General features: G+C 47.7%; 1 protein-coding gene across 2 annotated transcripts; it reads right to left on the bottom strand.

Moving 5' to 3' along the window:
- Window positions 1-243: 243 nt before the first annotated feature.
- Window positions 244-24796, bottom strand: DESI1 (desumoylating isopeptidase 1). 2 transcript variants are annotated; one of them, XM_030320786.1, is made up of 6 exons: window positions 24463-24776; window positions 14800-14821; window positions 13626-13695; window positions 11203-11312; window positions 10391-10513; window positions 244-276 (listed from the first exon to the last, which is right to left on the bottom strand). In XM_030320786.1, the coding sequence occupies exons 1-6, from the start codon at window positions 24548-24550 to the stop codon at window positions 252-254; spliced, it is 438 nt and encodes a 145-aa protein (XP_030176646.1). In that variant the 5' UTR covers window positions 24551-24776; the 3' UTR covers window positions 244-251. The 2 variants fall into 2 exon arrangements, with proteins under 2 accessions (XP_030176646.1, XP_030176645.1); XM_030320785.2 differs by lacking the exon at window positions 244-276 and adding an exon at window positions 6192-8699 and having other exon boundaries at window positions 24463-24796.
- Window positions 24797-24958: the final 162 nt, after the last annotated feature.

The raw sequence follows: 24958 nt of genomic DNA on the forward strand, positions 1-24958 counted from the left end.
TCTGGGAATACTGTAGAGAACAAAACAAGGGCCTTGCCCTCCAGAAGCGTTTGTTTTCTGTTGAATACTGACAGCAAGCAGAACCATCTCTGCGGGAAGGAAAACCCAACTCGATCTGCTCCTCCTGCTCCATCCAGATCTGGTCCTTGGGTCTCTGGGCACCGGTGATGAGGAAGCATAAGGCAAGCTGAGGGCAAAGCGCAAACTAGCAAACATGCCCCTCCCCCCAGGTGGGATACTTGTGACATTCCTCAGGCACTCCTGGCTGCCCTAAAGCTGAGAGAAGGAAAAAAGAAATAGTTAACTGATAGAAATCACAGTCGTGCAGGACAGGAGTCACCAATAGTTTACAAGTGCAAATGTTTTAGTAAATTACAAGAAAAGGCAATCTTATCAATAGCCTGATCTCCAGAAACCTATAGACTCAGTTTCCTTGAGCCCCAACATCACCCTCCCTTCCATAGTGATCTGGGAAACAAAGGCAAGAAGGAAATGGTAAATAAAATTAAATTTCTTTATAACCTGCAGCCCATTGGCAAATACTTGAGGCAAATACAGAGCATAGCATTTCTCTAGGAACTCTCTACGGTCTTCATGTTAATGCCCTACTAGAGGGAAAACAACCTTAGCTTGACTATTGCAAGGCCTCCTATCTTCTGAGTCTTCTTTAGCATATGAAAGTCTTTTTGGAGCCCTCCCTTTTGCCTTTACCTCCCCTAACTCATGGTATATAACCAGTCACTATTCACAACCCCAGTGCAGTTCTTTCTGCCCATGGGTCCTGTCCCTGTGCTTTAATAAAATCACCTTTTTTGCACCAAAGACGTCTTCCAGAATTCTTTCTTGGCCATCGGCTCTGGACCCCCACCACTCCAAAACCCCATCACTGGCAGGGCCTAAGACCCCTCCCAGGGCCCAGTTAGCTAGTATAGAGCCGGTGGGTGGGGCTGGAATTGCCTAAATTAGTCTCTCATATCTCACAGCCAAGAGTTCCTAGGAACTGGTTAAATGCAGATACCCAGGCCCCACCCTGCTGCTGGGCTCCAGAAGCTGTAGGATGGGGCGCACAAGGCAGGACAGGTTTTTGTCTCCTATGGATTGGGTCCACTCTTACAAATACAAACAAAGCTAAGCTCCCAACAATAGCACATCTGTAGTGAACTAGTTTCCTTACAAATACCTTTCACAGTCTCTTCCAGAATTCTCACCTCAACCTTTTTTACTGAAACCCAGGGAGGGGGAGTGAGTGCTCTGAGGCACAAATCCAGGAGTACCAGACAGAGTAGCTCTGTGGCTACCAGTGTGTCCCTTTAAGAGGGAGGCTCATCCCTGGCAACTGGTGTTCAGATGGGGCCTTGGAGAGGCCCTAGGGAGAGGCAGAAGTAGGACTGGGGGAACTGAGACTACAGAGACTGGTCGTCAGAGGGCATTCTGAGAGCACCAAAGGAAGCCAGGTCTGAAGCCAGGGGGCCTGAGACCCTAGCCTGGAAGGATCCTGCTCAAAAAGGAAGGCTCTGGCTCTTTGGGGCCAGACCTTTGACTGAGATTTGGAGGTTAGTGGCTTCCATATTTGGTTTGGACAGTGTAGCTCCTACCCTGGGTACTTCACTTGCTTTTGCCAAGAACCCTTTGAGGTGAGTACGCTTATATCAATTTCTAGAGGTAGGTACTGACACCAGAGTACTGACACCCTCTGGGGTGACCTCGGCTTCCCAGAATCACAGCAAGGTCAGAATTCACATTAAGTTCTGTTCCTCTAAAGCCCATGCTTTTCCCTGCCCCCTTGGTGGAAGGCCAACTGTCAACATGTGCTGAGTGAATATGGGAGGTGTTGACCCTCTTTTTCCCTATCTGGGGTATGACTTTTTTTTTTTTTTTTTTTTTTTTAGAGAGAGCATGAATGCATGAACAGGGGAAGGGGAGAACCTTAAAGCAGGGTCCACGGGCGCAGGGCTTGAACTGTGAGATCATGACCTGAGCCCAAATCAAGAGTCGGACACTTAACCTACTGAGTCACCCATGCGACCCTGGAGTGTGACTTTTTCAGGGGTGCAGTCCCAGCCTGAGGAGCAGCCTTGATGCAGTGTATATACAGGCAGACTGACCGTTCCTCTGCTGTCCCTCCTGGGGCTGTCCCTCCGCAGCTAGGTGAACTTGGGCAGGTCCCTCCCACTCTCTGAGCCTGTTTCTCATCTATAAATGGGGCCACCACTGCCACCTCTCCCAGGCTGTCAGGAAGATGAGGGGGCGCAGGAAAGGAGCTGTGCTAAAAGGGGCTTTGCAAAGAACAGTCAGGGCTGGTTGTTGGTTCTAATTCCCTCTTAGTTTATAGGCAGCAGGAGGTTGGGAGATTGTGGATGTTGACTTTTTTCCTCCATATTTCAAAACACCTGCAGGACTTCTATTGTTTTCACAATAAACAAGTCCCGTTGAATTTAAATAAGCAGAAGGGCACATGCTCAAACATGTCCATTGAATTTAAATAAGCAGAAGGGCACATGCTCAGAGGTGGTGTTTGTGGAGGGGGTGGAGGCTGTTGTTGGGTTGGCACAGGCTCCCTTGGGGCCAAAGCCAGTGGGGCCAGGGATGGCACTGCCCCACCTGGAGATGGGGGGCAGGGGCGGCAGCCCTCCCTCCCTCTCTACACCTGGGGTTAGTGATCTCTGTGGATCAGAGCTCAGCCCCAGGACTGAGAACTAGTCTCTAGAGTCATGGGCAGGGAGAGGAGTTTTGCTCCCCAGGAGGGGTGGTAGAGACTGTCTGATCTATAGTCTTTATTCTACAGATTCAGAGAGGCCCATAGAGAGGGAGGCCTTGATCAGGGTCATTTGAGTCAGAGTGCCAATCCAGGCAGGTATGTATCCAAATCCAGGGTTAAATTTTTATGGCCGACCCTCCCCTTTGATGTCCGCCCCGCAAGGAGATGCTGGCTCTGTGCCAGGGCCTGTGCTGGGCTCAGGCACTCAGGTGATCACAGCTAGACCCTACCCCTGGAGGGTGCCCCAGCTAGTGGGAGCCTGCCAGGAAGCACCCACAAGAGGAGGGGTCTGCTCTGGGGTAGGGAGAAGTCAGGAAGGTTTTGTAGAGGAAATGCTGTAGCTGGGCCTTTAGCTCTGAGAAAGGGGTTGCTCTGAGGATAGTTGGGGAGAGATGATCCAGGTCCAGCAAACAGTAAATTGAAGGTGGAGGTGGATACTGTTTGCAGTGACAGTGGCCTACACTTAACAGCAGGGGGTGGGGGTTGGAGAGGTCCAGGGACAAACTTAGGAAGGGGCCTGATAAATGTGAGAACAATTGGACTGTTGTACTGTGGGCTTCTGGGCGGGGTCGGGGGCGGCACAGTGGTTGAGGTGTGTAGGGGGCAGGGCTTGCTTCTGTGACCTGGGGTAGGTGAGACTAGCCCCTTGGGGGTGGGCTGGGCCCCGAGTACATCCACAGCGCCACCTGGTGTCCACCTCTCTCACTGCAGCGTGACCTTGTGGGGCTTTCCCCAGGGGAGCCAAACCTTTGAGCAGAGATCTCTGCAGGGGACTCTGGGCTCCCAGGCCACCCTTCAGACCAGGGTCAGTCCCCGAAGCCCTACCCCCTTCAAAGCAGCCAGGCTCCGTGGTCAAGGGGTCACATTCAGTGATGTGCCAGACCCCTCCTGGTTCTTTGCTGCCTCTCAGGCCAGAGCCCCTATGAGTGTGAGGACACAAGGGTCTCATGGTACAACTCACCCGCCCAGGCAGGCGTCCTCTTACACCATGATCCCATTCCAGAGCAGGTCCGGCCTCCACGCACACAGCTGTGATGAGCAGCCTACTCTTACCTAATGGTTCCCTCAAGCTTTTTAGGGAACTTTGCCGGAATGTCCTCTCCTTAGAGCTTCCTCTATCCAGTACCACCAGGCACCATCACTCCCTCCTCAATGGTTTTCTTTCAACCTTGCTGGGGCCGTACAGATCTTCACTACATGCTGAAAACGAAGGCAGGTACCACACAGCATGTTCAGCATGTGTGTCTCCAAATCCACAGAACGCTCTGCAAAGATGTTCACAAAATCCAACACCTCTTAGGATGATGGGATTGCAGACGACTTTTCCTCTCATCTTTGTACTTTCATTGGTTGCTTACATTTTCTAGATATATCATATGATCAAAACAAATACTTTTTGGAAAAAACAAATGAAGAAATCTAAGCACACCCCAAACTAAAGCTGGAGGAGCTCCGCTGAAGCTCATGGATGCAGGACAAGGGGCTGTGGCAGTGGCTGCGCCATCCTGCAGCTCTGGCCTTTCCTGTTTCACAGGAGCTGTCCATTCCTCCCCGCACTCTGAACACCAGGGGAGCAGGGAGCTTCTTCGAAGCTCCCCAGTCACTTAGCAGATGCACAACACACCTCACCTCTTACCTGACAACTGCAACCCCCCCCCCCCCCGCCTCATTTTCTGCTCCTCTTGCACACATCCCATCTCTCAACATAGCAAATCGATTGTGTCACTCTTTGACCTACAAAGCCTCGCGCCGTCTGGCCCGCTGGCCTCTCCAGCCTCCACACCTTCCACCACCTCCTTGGCTCTCGTGCTCCGGTCATTCTGGCCTCCGTTCAGTCCTTCCAACATTCTTTTCACTTGCTGCTCCCTGTGCCCGGAGTGTTCTTCTCTCTGATCTATACTTTGTCAGTGAGGCCTCAGATTAAACATCACCTTGTCACACAACTTCCCCAACCTCCTGACACATATTCCTTCACACCTGGGGAATTCACACCTGCTGCCACCTGGTTGTATTTCCTCCCTAGCACTAGGCCACCTGAGATCACCAAACTTCTCTACCCTTTTGTCTCCCAGCCTCCTCAGAATAGAATCCCTGCCGGGCAGGAGCCTTGTTAGTCCTGCTCACCTCTGTACCCTCAGCACAGAGCCCAGGGCTGCTTTACATACAATAGGCTCCCAGGAAGACGTTTGTGGGGATGAATGAATTTACTCCAGACTGACTTGCTGTGAGTCACAAAGTCTAAGGGTAAAACCATGTGTCATTTCCCACAGAAGCAGGCAGTACACATCAGCAGCATCTGGTCTTGGAAACTGTCCTCAGCAGAGAGGATTGGCAGGGGCCTCTGCCCAGAGCTGGCTCACAGGAGCCCCCAGTCAGTGGCTGTTGAATGCATTCTGCTCTCAGCCTGACATTCACTGAGCGTTTGATCTGTGCCAGGCACCGAGCATAGCACTTTACATTTACTCTCTTGAAAACCACCCTGTGAGGTAAGTACCATTTCCTCCATTTTACAGAAAAGGAGACAAACAGACTGGCCCACAAGTGGCAACGTTAGGACTTAAGCACAGGCTGTGTGATCTCAGAGCAGGCACTCTTAGAGATTCCTGCCTCGGAACATGTCAGCTTTGGGGGCAGGGGGAGATGTCAGCCAAAGCCACCTACCCTCTGTGTCCTCTGGAGAGACAGAGCCTTATTCTTCAGCTAGCACGCTGGAAAGACACAGTGCCTCAATAATAAGGTCTCACAGGTGTGGTGGTGAGAACATGGCCTGGATTCAAGGGCCCAGCCGTTTGCCACCTGGATAACTTAGTTTCTCTGTACCTGTTTCCCCATCTGTAACACGAGACCAGTACCTACACCTCAAGTCCGTTGTGTGTGAAAGTACCTAGCCTCGCCTCGGCCTGTGGCACGTGCTCACTCAAAGCCAACTGAACCAACAGACACCCACGGCCACACTAGTGTCTGTAGTGCCAGGGGACGCTCAGAGAGCCATCCACCCACCTCCACACTTGTTCAGTGAGGTCGTCGTAACAAGGTGGGCAGAGATCCTTGGGGCCACAGACCCAGCCTATAGCCAAACTGAAACCATAAGTATACGCTTCTTGGTGGGGTGAGATGCTCTCTGATGGCCAAGGTCCTCTAGAGGAAGATCTCAGAAGCTGGGGCCAGCAGACGAGGCTTTGAGTCTTTCTCTACCACCAGCTGCAAGGTGACATTGGGCAAGTAGTATTCTCTCGGGGCCTTTTCTCCATTTTTGTAAACCAATGGTGAAAGTCAAATATTCTTCCCTGTTATTGTCACTTCTCATCCACAAGGCTAACAAACAAGCAAAGGCAGCATATCCAGACTCAGCAGAGTTAAGCTCAGAGGGAGACAGACTGAGAAGAAGCCTGGCTATGTTGGACGCATACCCAAACCTTAAGCACGACGCAAATGCAGCAGGCAGAAATGAGTTTATTGCATTAGAAAAAACATCAAAGAAAACCAACAAACACCTCCGTACTAGACACAGTCATTAGTTTGACTTCATGGGCAAAAAGGAATCTCAAAGGTACAAGCTCTATTTTGGGGAAGGGGTGAGGTCCATCCCTCCTCCTTCCCTGTCCCTTTAAACCAATGGACCTTGATGGAGGTGTCTACTGTATGATACACACATGGCTCATTTCTCACTCTGCTTGCCTCGCACACTTGTGTGGAGCTAGCTGGTCATAATGAGCACGCTCCTGAGGTTCTGGGATTGACAGAGAAATGTGAGGATTGGGTTGGCGGTCGTAGCCTGAGCCCAGGCTTCCAAAATGAGTGATAGTGGGACTTGGGTGGGGGGAGAGAGCTGGCCTTCCTGGAGAGCTCAGAGAAGGCTGCTTGCTGGCCGATCCCTCCATCTTTCCCCACAAGCCTAGAGCCCAGGCATTGGCACAAACGGCTGCTGGGCATGAAGGGGGACTTTCAGTGAACCAAGTGACAGTCTCTCAGGGTAGCTACTTTGGCTAACTTCTCCTGGGTCTGGAGTGACTGCTATTAGGAGTGAAGCCAGCTGAGCCTGGATATGGGGGAGAAGAGAGAAGGAGACTGTGATGCCACACCTTCTGGCTAGAGCTGAGAGCCCTGGGAGGGAAAGTCTGGAACAGGAGCCTGGAAGAGACAGAGGGCTGGGCAAGGCAACCTGGAAAAGGAGAGAAACCTGGGTGGGAAGCGAAGGACTCCACTAGTAAGCTGCCTTCCCGGGAGGTACCCAGCCCGAAACCTATTCTCCGTGAGCCCAATTCTGCCAGTAGGTCAACATTAAATAACAGTCCCTGCTAGTTTTCTGCTCTCCAAAATGTCACTTGACATCACAGCTGGTCACCATGGAGGTGCCTCTGGGCAGGTCACAGGCGAACACAAAGGCAGAAAATCACCTTTTCCTCTAGCCAAGCCCCTGATGACGCCAACTGCTATGGCTAATGGTAGAGACAGGGGAAGATGAGCAGGAGCTTTTTGAAGAGCAAAGGCACCTGCTGCAGGCCGGACCCCAGGAAAGAGAACATAATTCAAGTCTGAGAAGTGGCAGGAGCTGTGGCGGGAGGGACCCATAGATGCCAGGGCTGGGACTCAGGGACCTGACAGCTCTGAGACCCTTCTCCACACCCCCCCAAAAACTAACTTAAGGGAGGCACGTGTAGAAAAGGAATCTGAAAGCCTCTCCAGGTAAGAAACGTCCAGATTGGTCCTCCCTATAAGCTCCTAGCAGCAGCTCATTAGGAAAATGCCCAGTCAGGCTCTCAACAATGCATCCTTAAAGTCAGAATGACAACAGAAATAACATGTGCCTTCAAAACACACTGAGGATAATGTAAAAAATCTCTATCAGAAACAACTCAAAATTGGCTTGCCACCTTGATTCTGCATTATTATTCTATCTTTCTACATGAGGGATATTTTCCTAGAACAGGGAATCATTTCCCCTTGGTCCCTAGCTGAATATTGCATCTGGTTTGGGGGTGAAGGGGGGTGGTACAGGGACTACAAACAATCTACATTATTACTTGTAGACAATAGGCCTGGGTCTCTGCCGCTCCAGCCCAAACCTTCACAAACTACGAGGTCAGCCATGCTGAGGAAGAGCAGCCTGTAGCCAGCAAGGCAGGTTCTCCAAAATTGATGTCAGAGGATTGGCAATCAGTAGGTGGAAGGAAGAATGGCTTTATCCTGTTTTCTCTGGCCTGACACTTGCTGTCACTCTCCCCTGATCCTGAGGCTTTTGGTTGCTCCAGCCCTGGCCCCGTGGCCTTGCTTGGGGTAGGGAGAGGAGGTGAGGGAGGCTGTGGCTACAGAGTTCACTTAGGTTGGGTCAGTCATCCTGAAACTGGTCTCACGTGCACCAAATCCTTTGGTTCATTTAACGCTAGAGAGGAACTGCTTCCGGGATGTTGCAATGGCTGCTTCGTGGGTGTTGTAAAACTCACCTGGGTCCCACAGGTGGTGGCAACCTGGGTACAGCGTGGGCGTTCTCTGGAAAGAGGTTCTGGGTCGGGGCTCCCCCAAACCGTGCCTCTTGCCTTCTGCTTAAACAAACCCTCTCCCTTTCTCCAGTGTGGAGGACGCCTAGGAAGCAGCGTCAAGAGTGAACTCACAGACAAGACAGCCTTAATAAATTAGTATAATACTATTAGAAGGGATGGCATTTTGTTCTGTTTCTTAGCAGCATTGTCCTACATGCAGCCTGGTGATCTCCTTCCCTGGGAAATTTAAAAAGCCTTCCCCTGGTTGTTAGCTCTGATGTAAAATTATAAAATAGAAATCTGGTAGGGTTTGTTTTGTTTAAAAAGGAAAAGCCCCGGTGAGGCAGGGCGGTCCCATGCAGTCCTGTTAGCTCTGGCCGTTGGGTCGGCCCACGGGGCTCCCTCCAGGAGGCTGGATCTGAATGGAGTCCAGGAGGGGCCGCAGGGCCTGTCCGAAGGGCCTGTGGAGAAAAGAGACCCAGGGGCTGGGGTGGGCTGGGTGCAGACAGTCACAACCGCGCCCATGGGTACAGTGACGCCACCACACAGGGAAGAAGGACACCCATAACCTCACTCGCTTTTCTCACCTACCTCGCACATCACGTTCATGGAGGAGCCCTCAAAACGGCCTGCTCTGTGTTTTTATTCCTGGGGTCCCCCTCACCCCGCGGAGATGCTACCGTCTTACTACTTCACCTGTAGACCCTGGTTAGCTCTGGCTTGAACAGGCTAGCTGCATACAGGGAACTAGAGCTTTCTGACCTTTCTGCACTTGAATCTTTAATTCTCATGGTATACATGGATAAAAATAAAGTTTAAGTGAGGAAACTGAGGCAGAAGAAAAAGGATAAGAAAAAGGTATTTTCTAGGGAATACTCAGGAAAAATGACAAACGCACGTTGCCAGGAGGTGTTAAGGCCACTTTCTAAAGGGCTCCTAGTTTGCTCTCAGAGTAACTTGGCTGGAAAAAAACACTGCAAATACTGGAACCTTAGAGACTTTTCAAAATTCCTAGAACCTTAAATCAGGGTGCCCACAACACATCTCAGTTACTGGCTTTCTTTTTCTTTGGTGGATATTGCCATTTTTGAAAATCATGTCCAGGTTCAAAGGAAGCATTCTCAAGCGTAAACAGATGACACCAAGATATATTAACCTTAATTCAGACAAGTCCTGGAGCTTCACCCACCAAATAATAACAGCAAGAACATTCCAGCTACTTATACTTGCTTAGGGCCTCATAACCTAGATCCTTTAGTAAGGCTGTGAGGCTTAACACACCCACCAAGGAACGGGAAGGCAGAGGCAGGGCTGGGAGATGGGGCTTTCCTCACTAGATTGACACCGCAGCCTTGTTTCCCTTGCAAGTTTTTCCTAAGAGGTTTCTACCCAGGTGTGAAAAACAGCTCACCTTGCTGAGCCTGCTAAACCTGCCAGGATCTCTGTTGGACAGGGCCCCAGTTCAGGAGAAACTGAGTCAGGGTTCGCAAACAGACATGGTCCTGGAGTGGTTAGAGGCTTGCCTGAACACAACAGCAAAGGAAGGGAAGGGTGTGATGGCTTTGGGTGTGTGTGTGTGTTGTGTGTGTCCTTTCAGGGGACACTGCTTAGATGATGGCCCACAAAGCTCAGACCACATCAGGGTGGGAGGGGCTACAGTGCGTTCTTGAAGAAAACATCTACTGAGGTATGAGGGCAAGTAGGAGGTTGTCTCTGAGGGCATCAAAGAGCTCATGGTGCAGGGGAAGAAAGACTAACAAATGACATTCGCAAAATAAGCCACCCTACTAATCCTCTGATCTGTTCTCTGCCTGTCTATCTAAAAGTACACTTTATGCGAGGACTTCTGGGGAGTGGCACGCTTCATGAGATGCCAGGGCTCTGTACAAATGCTGGAGCCGGCGTCAAGTGGATTTCTAAGTTCTGTGGTTGCACTCAGGCCAGGATAGAGTTGGTTCAACTCCAAGGAGGGTGAAGTATTACAGGCACGCATCAGTGAGTGGAGAGAATGGTGGCTTTACCTGGTAGCAGCTGCCATCATGACAGGGCCCACCTAGCTCGGGAGGATTCTGCCGAGATCAGGGGCCAGACGAGCAGCACGGACTGTGAATGGGGATTTCAGGGGCTGGGGCAGAGACCGAAGGCCACTTACGTGGATAGAATTTCAGAGGGAAGGTCAGTGATGTAGGAAGGGATCTTCCGCCCGGTCAGGAACTGTGCCACTTCGTTGGTAAAGGTGTTACAGTTGTGTTCAAAGAGGTTGTAGGCCTCGCTTCTGTACATTGTAAGAAAGGTTTGAAGAACAGATCTGAGAGAGTCAGCAAGCACATATGTGAAATAACTCAAACCAGGAAATGGCATGGAGAGCATAGCTGAGTTAAGAGGACTGTGATTTTCCTTTTCTCATACACTCCAAAAGGACTGCTTGATTTGCCACTCTGGACCACAAAACAGATTTTTAAGGGAAAGATGAAATAAAAATATATGGCTCCTCTACAGTTTCAGTAGAATCTTCACAGTCACAAAAGCAGAGCTCTAGTGTTAAACACTTACTACAATGACAATTGACTAAAGCTTAAGAGAAAACCTGCTCAAGTTGGCATTTCATCCAAATCCCTCCACAAACCCTGGTTTTGATTTTTCAGGACGAGATACTGGCCCAGGATGGGTTGAGAACAGCAAATGCTGAGACAGCAGCAGCTGATTTTAATCAGAAGGAATAAATAGCCCTTCCTGTCCTCAGGGTTTCAGCAGAAGGTATGCTGGGATGGGATATCTGCCTGGGAGCAAAGCTGAGCTCTTTTTGTGGCATGATAACTGCTTTCTCTTCCTATTTATTCAGCAAATACTGGGCCAGACCTTGTGCTGAGTGCTCTGGGCGATGTGACCTTGTGGCTGCCCTCTGGGGCTGATCGTCTAGTGGGGGGACAGACACAACTAACCACCACCCCTGTCTCCACTCACCGGAACAGAGACTCCCCCAGGGAGGACAGGTATTCCAGAAAGAGTTCTTCTGTGACTTCTGTGCTCCCCACATCAACCACAGAGTCTGGGGGCCCAAGCAATGTCCCTCCCTAAAAGAGCCAACCCAAAGAAAGTCATTAAGTCACCATCTCCACTGAATTTTTTAATGTGGCTTCCCTTGGGAGACCACAGATGCTCTGTTCCAACGTTTACCTTTCAGAGCATCCAGGGCAGATGAAGAGTGTCATTTCCTATCTGTATCAAGGCTGCAATGGCTTAGAGCTTCCTGTTAACTCTCCATTGCCAAATGCTGGCAACGTGGCTAAGAAGCTGGGCTGCTTTCTTCTGGTGGGGCCCTGGGAAATTGAGTCTCTGGCCAGTCTCAGGCCAGACCCCTGATGCTGTCACCTCATCCAGTTGATAAAAAAATAGAAACCCAGAATCTGAAGTCTCCCTTTGTTCCCAACAGGCCTGATCCCAAGGGCACAAAAGGAGAACCAGAAATGGCTAGCACTTGACAGGCCATCTTTCCATGCCTATATTTAAGTGTATGCAGCCAGTTTTTTCTTGTGACACACTTGCTATCCCTTAGAACACTGGGGAAATGTGAAGACTGTGAGAAGTCTGGCAGGCTGGCAAACACTTCCACAATTTAGTTCTATTTTATCTGGGAGGCTAATCTAACAATGTCGATAGGGTTCCCCAGGCAAGGGAGTTAATGGCCCATGAAAGGCCTACAGGAAACCCTCCACCATGGGTTAATAGACTGCTATAGCAGACTAAAGGAGAGCCTGAGGCCAAGGGGAAAGCAGCCATGGGTGTGCAACAGATCACTGGGGAGGACAGAGCTGGGAATGGCTAGGGGGTAAGGGAGAGCACTCCTGAGCAGAACTCCCCGGAAAGATCATTAATTCACCCAATAGCTATTGGGTACCTACTGTGTGGCTGACATTGTTCTAGGCACTGGGGAAAGCCTGGTGAGCAGGATCATTACAATCGTCCAAGAATAATGGTCTCAAAATTGTAAGAGACTGAAAGATCACTATTCGACCCCCTATTATTCATTCATATAACAAATATGTATTGAGAACTTACTATGTGCCAGGCCTATGCTAGGCACTGGGGGTACGATGTGGACAAAACAGATGAGATTCTTGCCCTCATGGAACTTATAGTCTAGCAGGGAAGGCAGACAAAAAAAAATCCCATAAACCAATATATAATTTTGAGCTGTAATAAGGTTATTGAAAGTCCAGCATGCCATCAGTACATATAACAGGGGACCTTTCCAGTCTGAGGAGTCTGGGAAGGCTTGCCTGAGAAAGTGACATTGAGCTCAAATCCGAAGGATGGAGAGGCAGAACCAGGTGAAGGATCAGGGAGGTGGACGAAGTGAGAGAGTAGGTTTAAATGTCAAGGTATGTTCAAGGAATGAGAAGAAGGTGGGGGGGGGGGGTGGTGGCGGGAAGGCACAACCTGAAAAGAGGTCATTCAGAGAGGGAGACAGTGACCAGATCAGATAGGGCCTTGGAGGCCATGCTGAGCTTTCTGGGTTTTATCCCAAGAGCAGTGGGCAGAGTTCTGACTTCAGCAGGGGAATGCCATGATCAGATTTTCATCTTGAAAAGATCACTTTGCCTCCTGTGTGGAGACCTGACTGAGGAGGAGCAGAGGTACTGCTGTGGTCCAGGCTGGACGTGAGCGTGGCATGGATGAAGGTGAAAGCTCTGGAAATATGGGAAGAGATGAACAGAGACTGACTTAAGATATATTTACAAGGTAGAAATGACTGGGCTTAACGAAGGATTTGTTACAGGAGGTAAGGGACCAGCGAGAGGAAGAAATCAAGAATGACTTTCTATTTATGAATAGCAAAATGAATGGTTGGTTGGTCTTTGCTTGAGCACCTTCTACGAAAACCTTAGATTGCTCGGAGAGAAAGTTTGTGGCAAGGTACATGGGTTTTAGAGACAGGGAGTCCTGAGTTTTAGTACTGGTGCCACTTACTGGCCATGTAAGTTTGGGCAACTCACTTTACCCCTCAGAGCCCTCATCCTTCAGCTCAACATTGACCGAGTTCATACTATGAGCTCGGCACTGAGCTGGTGACAGGGACAGAGAGTGAGACACGGTCTCAGCTCACAAGGAGCTTATACACAGCTCCCTGCAGAGACTCAGGAACAGCTCATCCATCATACCATGCTCGGTGTGACCCAGAGGGACCCACATATGTCGAGGGGGCACAAAGGAGGCCTGGGAAGGGTGTTTTTGAGCTGAGTCTTAAGGTAGTTATGAGGAACTAAGCCACAGACTGACATCCACCAGGCTAGAAGCCAGACATACAGAGTAGTAGTAAAGTTCCTGGTCTATGGGAACCCTGGGAACGTGAGACTTCAGAGCAGGGTGTGGGGGAAGCCACTCACTGGGGGACAGCTGGAGATACCGCCACTGCCGAAGAAGAACTCATCCTTGTGCACAACTATGGAGGTATGCCTGCAATGCAGAGAAGAGACAGGATAAGCCAGAAAACTTCAAACTGGTCTGAGAAAAAGCAAACACCACACTTCAAGGAGAATAATTTCTGCCCAAGGATAGGACTTACACGGTCAGCAGCCTTATAAAACTAACCAAAGGCATAAATACCATAGATCAGAGTTTCTCAACTTTGGCACTACTAACATTTGGGGCTGGAAAATTCTTTGCTGGGGGGCTGTCCTGTGCATTCTAGAAGCTTAACAGCATCCTGGCCTCCACCCACTAGTTGCCAGTGGCACCCCCCCAATCAGTTGTGACAACCAGACAGGTCTCCAGACACTGCTGAATGTCTCCTGGGGCAGAATAGAACACAGCAGAAGAGGAGTCCCTAGATTCACCCTGATACTGACACACCTTTACTGAAATAAAGCTCTGCAGACTAAGGGGTGTTCCTAGGCAGTTAACAGGAGAGGTTAACCTGGACCATGCTGAGGCAAGACCTGTTTCAGGTGGAAGTGCTCATATTACTCGGTTTGAGTCAAATGAAGCAAAAAGACCTTCTGGTCATCCCAAATGTCAGCAGGCTCCAGGAGTCCAGACGGAATACTGACCTATGGTCTCCTCTCATTAATGGAACCGAGAGCTCAGCTACCATCTTGTCTGAAAGGGGTGGATCCAGTGCTGACAGACCACGGCAGATGTGTTTTAAGACAGCCATGTGGAGCCCTTGGGACTTCTGTAGTTAGAAGGCTTGGTCAGGCGTGGGCATGACATCATTCTACCTTTCTTTACGCGAGGGTTTCTCAACCTCAGCACCACTGCCATTTTTTGCTTGGATAATTCTTTGCTGTGAAGGGCTGCCCTGTGCATTGTAGGGTGTTTATAGCAGCATCCTTGGCTTCCGTCCACCCATCAAAAATGTCTCTAGACACTGCCAAATTCCCTGGGGTTGGGGATCGGGGCACAAAATTACCCCTGGTTGAGAACCACTGCTTTAGAACTTGGAAGTTTCATGATACAGAGAGGTTTCAAGCTGGAAACATAGACTGGAACCTGAAGTGCACAGGTACTGCTTTGTTTCATAAACCAGTCAGTCATTGTAAGGAGTCCCACCCAACTTACCAGATGCCTTCCAGTTGTTTCCCTGTAGAGAAAAGAAGAGATTTAGCTACTCAGGACCAGAATAAATGGCCTCCCAGCCTGAGCAAATTCAGAACATCACTCAAACCCACTATAAACCCACTCAAACCCAATTTAACCCACTATAAACCCACTCAAACCCACTTTAACCCACTATAAACCTCTGGGGGGATTTTCCAGGAATGCAATTTTCCTCCAATAAGGTCCTTAGGTCATGATATAGGTATGTCATGTTAAGTAAGTTGAACGGTTATCAGAATCCTTCATCAGAATGCAAGATAAAAACACTGGTATAGATGTACCCCAATTTTATGTTTGTTTTTCTTTCCCTGTCAGGGTCAATTCAACTTTGCCTTTAATTTGTCTCACATATAGCGACAACAGTAAAACAATGGTATAAAAAAGCTATTATCCACTTCTTCATTGAGCATATGGGAGGTGAAACCCTTCAGAAAATGGCAGAGCGAAACTTTACAAATGCCGTCCATTTGGAATAGTCAATGCAAATGTATTCTGTACCTCTATATGGCAGAAATGATGTTAGATATGGAAATGAAAGTACGAAGAGATCACTGTCCTGCCTTTAAGGAGCCCAAAGTCAAATGGAAAGAGAGACACACATAACTAAGTAAAACACAATGTTGATAGGTTCTAATTATACAGTGGTAAAAATAAGATGCTATATATGATAAAGATAAGGAACTACCTTCATAAACTGTAATTCAACCCAGGGAAAGTAGGGGCAGGGATGGACGTTTCTGCCAGAGGGAATAGTATGTGCAAACCCACGGTTGTGATAAAGATCAAGGTCCTGCAGGTTAGAACAAAGACTGTAGTGATGGTGACAGGAGGAAAAGTGGTCAGCAAGGATGCCAGGAAAGTAGGGTAAGGCCAGACAGAAGGCTGTCCTACACCGTGGGGGCATTCATGGTTGTTAGGCAGCCAGCAGAGTGCCTTAACCAGATCTATGTTTTTGTTTTTTTTAATGTTTATTTAGTTTTGAGAGGGAGAGAAAGAGAGAGAGAGAGAGAGAGAGAGAGAGAGAGAGAGAGAGAGAGAGAGAGAAACATGTGAGCAGGGTAGAGGCAGAGAGAGGAGACACAGAATCTGAAGCAGGCTCCAGGCTCTGAGCTGTCAGCACAGAGCCCAACTCAGGCCTCGAACTCATGAACAGTGAGATCGTGACCTGAGCCGAAGTCAGATGCTTAACCGACTAAGCCGCCCAGGAGCCCCCAGCTCCATGTTTTTAAAAGACAACTATATCTTTTATTTATTTTTTTAATGATTTTTTTAAGTTTATTTATTTTGAGAGAGAGGGAGAGAGAGATAGAACACAAGCAGGGGAGGGGCAGAGAGAGAGGAAGGGAGAGAGAATCCCGAGCTAAGAGCGTGGAGCCTGATTCAGGGCTTGAACTCGCAAACCGTGAGATCATGACCTGGGCTGAAACCAGGAGTGGAACACTTAACTGACTGAGCCTCCCAGGAGGCCCAAGACAATTATATCTTTTAAAAGAGAACTCCTGACGTAGAAGATGAACAGGAGGGCAGGTCACAGAGAGAGCTGACTGGAGTGAGGTCTTTGCAATAGTCCATGGGAGACACTACGTGACAGTGCTAAGGATGACGAGACCCGATGTGAGGCTCAAACTCATGAACTGTGAGATCATGACTTGAGCCGAAACCAAGAGCCAGACGCTTAACCAACGAAGCCACCCAGGTGTCCCAATGCTGTGTCTATTTTACATATAAACATTTCATTCTCTGTTAGTGTTATGAGGCTAAGTGAAGTAACAAGGAAAATCAAATGTAGCAGAGTTCTGTCCGTCCTCCAGTTGGAGACAAGTCTGCTTTTCACTAAGAGACCGGCTGCTCTGGCCCACGAGGTCACAAATGGGGTTTCTGGGGTAGCCCCCTAAAGGCTGTGGAGCAGGCTCTGCCCTTATTCAAACAGCTCAAATTCCACAGAGGTGGATGTGAAACAGACTGGATGCTGAAGGGGAGTGGTAACCCATTTACGACAAGCATCTTCAAATGGACTGATTAGACGTACATCCTTTCTGAATCTGAACTGCTCCCAAGTTATCCTTATTCTCACATCATCCTTATGTGGTACAGTAGGGCAAATATTTATTACCATCATTTTACAAACAGGTAAATAAAGATGCATGGTTTGTCCAGCATAAAAGCAAGAAGAAAAAAACACGATATGACAATGTACTTGTGGGAGCAGCTGAGGTAGAAACCCAAGGGCAGCTGTTCAGTAGTCTGTTCTCAGGAGAAAGAAAACAAGGGCCACAGTCTCCTCCCCGCAGGGTGACAGGCATTGGAAAGTGGAACTTAACTGATTTAAAATAAAAATTTTTTTTTCCTTCCTCACTGGGGTGGGAGGAGGTGAGTAGGAGGTGGTGATTTGAATTAGGTCACAAGGCCATTTTGGAACATGAATTAGGCTCAGTGGATATTAACACACTACAGAAGCAGATTATTTTCCCACTAGGATGTCCTCAGCAGGCCAGAGAGTGGGTGGGTCAGATGCCTGCATGTCTCCAAGCCTGCCAGCACAGCCAAAGCACTGAATTCAAGGCCTATGAAGGACGCAAGTGAAAACAAATGGAAGACATGGAGAACAGCCTTGTTTCCATCATGAATAACAAAGAATGTAGTGAGGTCTCCATTAGTCAGCATTCCACTGATTGTAAGAGTAGTTAGTATATAAAAACCAAGGAGAAAATACTCCACCCACCTCATCAATTAACATGGATGGAGCACATAGACCTACATGTTGGTTGTAGGACACGCTCAAGATCGGCACTTGGAATATTGCTGATGTTTAACCAATGTCTATTAATAAGTATAAGTGATGATGGCGATGGGGCAGCAGGGGCCTCTGTGCAGGTAGCATTAGCTCATTGGTATAAGTCAAATGCAGTGCCAGCTCACTTCCCAAATTTCTCCTCTCATGATAGTATTTTTATTTATTTTATTTTAATTCCGGTATGGTTAACATACAGTGTTATTAATAGTTGCGTGTGTGTGTGTGTGTGTGTGTGTGTATACACACACACACACACACATTGGTTAACATACAGTGTTATTAATTGTGTGTGTGTGTATACATATATATATGTGTGTATACATATATATATGTTTTTTTTTAAGATTTAATTTTTTTTTTAATTTTTTTTTCAACGTTTATTTATTTTTGGGACAGAGAGAGACAGAGCATGAACGGGGGAGGGGCAGAGAGAGAGGGAGACACAGAATCGGAAACAGGCTCCAGGCTCTGAGCCATCAGCCCAGAGCCTGACGCGGGGCTCGAACTCCCGGACCGCGAGATCGTGACCTGGCTGAAGTCGGACGCCCAACCGACTGCACCACCCAGGCGCCCCTAAGATTTTATTTTTAAGTAATCTCTATACCCAACCTGGAGCTTGAATTCACAACCCTGAGATCAAGAGTCACATGCTCCACTGACTTAGCCAGTGAGGAGACGCTTGATAGTGTTTTTAATTGACAATGTTCTAGTGTGCTGGGTGGCTCAGCATTTGCCAGATTACCATCAATGTGAAGGGGTTAATGTTAACTTAAGAAATCAGCTTGCCCTTCTTTGGGCCACTGGATAAATACTGAATCTAGGTTGGAAAAAGGTAAAAGGAAACATTTGTATAACATAACTGGGCCTCTGCCAATATATATATATTTTTAAGTTTATTTATTTTGAGAGAGAGAGAGAGAAAGAGAGAGAGCATGGGAGGGGCAGAGACAGGCAGAGAGACAGAATCCCAAGCAGGCTCTGCACCATGCGTGGGCTTGAACTCATGCGGGGCTTGAACTCATGAACCGCGAGATCACGACCTGAGTTGAAGTTGGACGCTTAACCGACCGAGCCACCCAGGTGCCGGAGAGGGTTCCCTTTTAATCACTGCTTGTTTTTATTAGTCAGGCCTTGTAGCAATGTTTTGAGGAGCAACATTCCACCCAGGCTGTATTTACTGAACACCAAGTACTGTGGATATCTAGAGTTCTTGCCCCCAGTGGAGCTTCCAGTCCAGTTGGGGGGGTGTGTGGATATTGATGAGAAAATGAACAATTATAAAATAGAATGATGAATGCCACTAAAGGAGAGTACACTGTGTTATTAGTACATACTAGGGACACACAACCAAGATTTGGAGGGATGGTGGTCAGGGAAGGTTTCCTGGGGGAAGTGACACTTTAGTTGAGATCTCAAGGATAAGCAGAAGTTAGCCAGGCCAAATGAAAGTATTCCTGGCAGAGGGCACAGCCTTTGAAAAGCTAAGAGGTAAAAAAGAGCTGAACGGTTTCAGTCCTGTTAGGGTGTACGGCAGCCCTTTTCCACTGGGATTCCGAAAGAGAATAAGCCCTCATGCCCCAGGGTATCTATTGGCAGAATTGAGAAAATAGTCTATCAGATCATTTCCCTCAGAGCTTCATTCTCATGTGTAATCCAGTTGAGAAAGGCTCCTATTGACTGTGTTCAGTATGTGGAGACAGGTGAGGGTGGAGAAAAAAGCCGGAGAAAGATCACGAAGGGCCTTGTAAGCTGCGTTAGTTTTCATTTTGCCATAATGAAATCACATGATTACTAAATTAATTCCTTAGATGGATATAGAACAGTTCATACAATGAACAATAAAAATCTAAAACAAAGCACAATAGATGGCATTAAGACATTAAAAACCCCTTCAGATTCAAATAAATTCTATGTGATCTTCAAGCTTGAGTTCAAGTCCCAATTGTTCCTATAATCAATATTTATTGCGGGGCGCCTAGCTGGCTCAGTCGGGGGAGCATACGACTCAATCTTGGGGTCATGAGTTCAAGCCCCACAGTGGGTGCAGCGTTTACTTTAAAAAACAAAAATTCTTTGAGCATCAGCTCTGACTGGCTACCTGGGATGTACTGAGAAATGAGACAGTCTCTGCCCTCCAGCAGCTCAAGGTTCTTGATGAAGTCTTTCTGACACATTCAGCCCACCAAGGCCTCTCCCTTCTTTCAAGACCTAAAATGATCGCTTCACCACTCACTCATTTTGGTATCTAGTCATAATTTATTTTATGCTGTTTTCTAATGTTGCATGTGTATGCATGTTATTTTTAGTGAAATAAACCGCTGGAGGACAGAGTTCATGTTTTTTACTTCATTACTATTTTGTATTACAGAATCAAGCAAGGACCTGAGTCCAGAGTAAAATTTCAAACATTCCTTAGATTGCATTCTGCCAAGAAATAAAGGTCTGTATTCTGTATCTTTACGTCTTTAAACCTGGGAACAATTTTGAGATAGGCTTGTAAAAAAAAGTAATAAATAAATGTAATCCCAGGACGTGCATATACACAAAACTTTGGATCAGAAAACAATCAACAAATATCAAGTGCCTCTTACTGTAATTTAAAAAACCCCAAACATCTCTGCATTTATGCCTATGTACTTTAGCACAAAAAAAGGTCATGAGATTTAGAGAACAGCCGCAATTATTAAGAGGACAAATTTAAAGAACAATTATAATAGCTAATTACTGTAGGCAAATGGTACACTATGAAAAAGAGGTATAATCAGCTGCCTATTAGAATGCTAAAGATAAATTTGGGGCCATTTTCATGGTGATTGAAGGACAATGGTACAGAAGTACCTTCATGGAAGCAATTCTAGGAGACTGAAAACTGGACAGCATAGAACTGTGGAGTCTGCATGGTTTGCGGGGGAGAAGGGAATTATGTTGGACTTTATCTAGTCCAATCATGACGGTAACAGAGCTAGATGGGGTCTTATCATGAGGCTCTGTTATAACAAGAAAAGAAGGTATTACTGATGAGGTCACACTAACTTAGTTTGAGGAATGATCATACATCTGTGATTATGAATGGCACATACACATTGAACCCAGATATTTTTCTCATCCAAATTTGAAACACGTGACCAAGGATGCCTTTACAAACTTCAAAAATTATAAAGGGACGCATTACACAGTAGAAGGGGTACAGCAACATGATTGACAACATGAGCTCTGAAAGTCAGACTGCCTGCGTTTATAACCCAGTCCTGCCACTTACCAGCTGTGGGAGCTGGGGGCAAATTTAATGCCTCAGGTTCCTCAAACGAAAAGCAGAAGTAATAACAGGACCTACTTCACAAAATTGTGGTGAGGGTTATAACACACACAAAGTACTCAGAAAAAAAGAGTCTGGCACATGGTAAGCTCTCAATAAATGCTAGCTATTAATATGCTTCTGGAAGTCATAGCAAAAATCAGGAAACAAATTGACTTTTGAAAGGTTCAAATATATTTAGGAATGGGAAATCAATATATGGTTACTCACAAAACTGGGACATACCCAACCTTAAGGTTGGTGATGTCTGGACAGGATGAACCAGTACAGCAATGCTCATTTTCCATAAGTTTTCAACTCTAGAAGGTAATGACCATTAGCTTTGATAACACTTTCATTACTTTTGCAAAAGGCATAAGAGCAATATGGGAAAAAGGGGATAGGGAAGAGAGAATTAGATTGGCAGGTAAGGTGATGTTCTTAGAAATACCATTGTGGTCAGGTGTGCAAAGTTGGTTAAGTTACCATTGTTGGCTAGGATTTCAAATCTATGTAAAAAAAAAAAAAAGTGAAGGGGATAGGTCTAGCACTCCACCTTCAGTTGTGGCACTCTTCCCTTTACCCATGACACTCCAAAAAGGCATTCTTTCAGTTCCAGGACAAGGCCAAGCTCTTTCCTGCCTCAGGGCCTTGGCAGATTGATCCCCCTTAAGCTTAGAACACTGTAACTCCCTCACCACTTTCCTTGTGGCTACTTCTTCATCCTGAAATTCCCAACTTAAAAGTCACTACTCTTGCCACCATTATTTAGAGTAAGTTTCTCCTGGGGTGCCTGGGTGGCTCAGTTGGTTAAGCGTCTGACTTGGGCTCATGATCTTACAGTTCACGAGTTTGAGCCCTGCATTGGGCACTCTGCAGGGAACCCACTTCAGATCTTCTGTCCCCCTCTCTCTCTACCCCTCCACCAGTTGTACTCTCTCTCTCTCAAAAATAAAAAAATAAAAAAAAAAAAAGAAAGAAAGAAAAAGGAACATCTGGTCGGCTTGGTCGGTTGGGTGTCTGATTTCAGCTCAGGTCATGATCTCATAGCTCAGAAGTTCAAGCCCTGCATCAGGTGGTCCTGACAGCTTGGAGCCTGGAGCCTGGTTTGGATTCTGTGTCTCCCTCTCTCTCTGCCCACCCCAGCTCATGCTCTGTCTCTCTCTCTCCTTCAAAAATAAATAAACATTAAAAAAAATTTTTTTGAAGTAAATTTCCCTTGTTACTTTCTACTTTAGCATCCTGTTTGCTTCTTGCACTGCCCAGCATTTACCACAATTATTATTTTAAATAATTGAATTATTATTATTTTTTGCTTATTTTTTATGTTTTCTTCACTAAATAGTTCCAGGATGGTAGTGAACATCTTTGCTCAATATATTATCCTCAGTTAAGCTTACCATTCAGACTAGCACATAGTAGGCACTCAAAAAAAAATCTGCTGGGGGCGCCTGGGTGGCGCAGTCGGTTAAGCGTCCGACTTCAGCCAGGTCACGATCTCGCGGTCCGGGAGTTCGAGCCCCGCGTCAGGCTCTGGGCTGATGGCTCGGAGCCTGGAGCCTGTTTCCGATTCTGTGTCTCCCTCTCTCTCTGCCCCTCCCCCGTTCATGCTCTGTCTGTCTCTGTCCCAAAAATAAATTAAAAAACGTTGAAAAAAAAATTAAAAAAAAAATCTGCTGAATCAATCATGAAGCAGTGATTCCTAAGAGCGCTTACAGCTATGATTACACTAATCAAATGGCTCCATTGCAAGAAGTTTAGTCGGAACTTGACTGATGTAATCTGTTAGTGATTAGCACCTTCCCCAATGACTTTGTAAGTTTTGCTTTCAGTTTTGCCTTACTCATTTTAACAACTGGTGATCTAGGCCCAAACTTCTACCCAACAATGGATTGGCTACATAACAATTATCTGAGGAGCTTATTAAAAACACAGATTTTTGGATCAAAACTCCAGAAGATTCTTAGTTAGTACTTGTGTAATGAGGCTCTAGAATCCATATATTTAAAACTTTGTTTATTTTGAATAATGTTATGTGTGTAGTACACAATTCAAAAGGTACAAAAAAAGTTTATAGTGAAGTCTCCCTTCTATTCCTGTGGCATCAAGTTTCCCTTGCCATAAGTTACCACTGTTTCAGTTTCTTATGTATTCTTCCAGATAATTATTTGCCTACATGAGCAGGTATAAATGCTTTGCTTTCAAAACATCTGAATATTTAAAGCATTGTTCCAACTTTGCTTTTTCTATTCGTACTCAACAAAACGTTGAAGGTGAAGTTCCCTGTCTGTTGAACAAGCATCCTAGGTGATTCTGATGTGAAGCCAAATATCAGTAACCATTCAGTGGCCTAGGGTTAAGAGACTGAGTTCAACTCACTAAGATACATTAGAAACTCAAGGACATTGAAAAGATGCCCTCAAAAGTAGCCTTGCTTACTTGACCTCTGCCCTCTTGCCTTAACCATGAGGCAGAGAGAAGAAGACACAGAATCCAAAGCAGTTTCCAGGATCTGAGCTGTCAGCACAGAGCCTGACGCGGGGCTTGAACCCACAAGTGGTGAGATCATGACCTGAGCTGAAGTCGGCCGCCTAATCGACTGAGCCACCCAGGCGCTCCAAGGACACATTTTCTAACGCATCCATAAAAGCCAGGAAAAACTAGCCATTTAAGTGAATGTTGCCAAAGTTGTTCAATTTTTCAATTCCTAAAATCCTTTCCTGCCCAATATCACCTGAAATCACAAACTCGACCATTTCTATGTTAGATGAGACATTTTTGGTATTTGGCTTATAATGAGGTTTGATGTGCAGTGAACTAGGGCTGATTTTCTCTCCTGGCAGTTAAGGAGTTTAATGGAGCACAACCGAAATAACTTCCTTTACTAACCCTTACTGACACAACAGTATCCAGTCCTCCGCGAGAACTGCTTTCTAACCATCTGGGCAAAAGCAATTAACTTAGAAACTGTAGAGAAGACCGCATCGTCAGGTCAGAACTTGGTGAATTCTCGAGTCCGGACTCCAGTAGACCTGACTTCACCTCTACCTGGGGGCGATGGCTGGGCCCCTTGTGCAGCTCTAGCTTCCTATTCCCATCTACCCCAGAGACTGCAGTTTCCTTTTGGCACGGAGGGAAGGCTCTCTAAGGGCCACCCCGGAATCTCCTCCGCAGTGTCCCTTTCATCACGAGGGGCACCGCGCGGCAGGCACCCTCACCTCCCTTACACTGCGCCGAGGAAGAAGTGTAAAGGGTTCCCCAAGTGAGGCAGGGAAGACGCCGGGATGCAGCGCCAGCTTAGCTTGCGGCTCTGAGGGGCAGCGGGAGGGCGTGACTCCTCCGTCCCTTCCTCCTGGACTCAAACGTCAAGACAGAAAAAGTGGGGTTCAAGGCGCCCAAACCTCAGACCTCTCCCTTCTCCACTCGGGCTTTTCTCCATCCTCTGGGCCCCGCGTCTCCCCCTGAGCCGTGGTCCAGGCCTCCCTACCTCGGCCGGCCGTCCCGGCACCCTCTCGCCCGCCCCCAGCCCCCTCACCCAGCATGATGGGGCTGAGCCGCCGGGCCAGGCCCTTGGACAGGTCGTACACGTAGAGCTTCACCGGATAGAGATTCGGCGGCTCCATCGGGACCCGTGGCGGCGGTGGCCACGAAGTCCCTCAGGCACCCGGTAGCAGCTTGGACCTTCCCGTACCCGACGGGGGTGGGGAGCGTAGGGAGCGGGGGACCGAGCCCAGGCCCGGCCTGAGGGGCGGGGGAAAGGCGGCCCTGCGCTGCACGCGCCCCAACACCCGCCACGGGCAACGACTACTGTGAGGTGACAGAGCCGGGACGGGCAGGGACCGCGCTGAAGAGGAGGCGGGGGCGAGGACGCACTCTCGCGCATGTGCCTACCGTCCCGACGGGCGGCGAGGGGCGGGGTTTCGCAGGAAGGGGCGGGGCTTTCGCCGATTGGATAGGTTAGTTAGGGACGATTGTGGAAAGCGGAAGGTGGAGTGGGCGTGTCAATTTGACGCGAAATCCGCGCACTGTGC

The sequence above is a fragment of the Lynx canadensis genome, chromosome B4 (assembly GCF_007474595.2).
Source record: "Lynx canadensis isolate LIC74 chromosome B4, mLynCan4.pri.v2, whole genome shotgun sequence".
Classification (NCBI taxonomy): domain Eukaryota; kingdom Metazoa; phylum Chordata; class Mammalia; order Carnivora; family Felidae; genus Lynx; species Lynx canadensis.

Bases quoted from the DNA above. Each gene is read 5' to 3' on its own strand.
- DESI1 (XM_030320785.2), bottom strand. From the start codon at position 24,550: ATGGAGCCGCCGAATCTCTATCCGGTGAAGCTCTACGTGTACGACCTG. The intron at 14,822-24,462 runs GTGAGGGGGCTG...TTTTCTCTACAG, and splicing joins GCTCAGCCCCATCATGCTGG to GGAAACAACTGGAAGGCATC. The intron at 10,514-11,202 runs GTGAGTGGAGAC...TACAATGTACAG, and splicing joins CTGGGGGAGTCTCTGTTCCG to AAGCGAGGCCTACAACCTCT.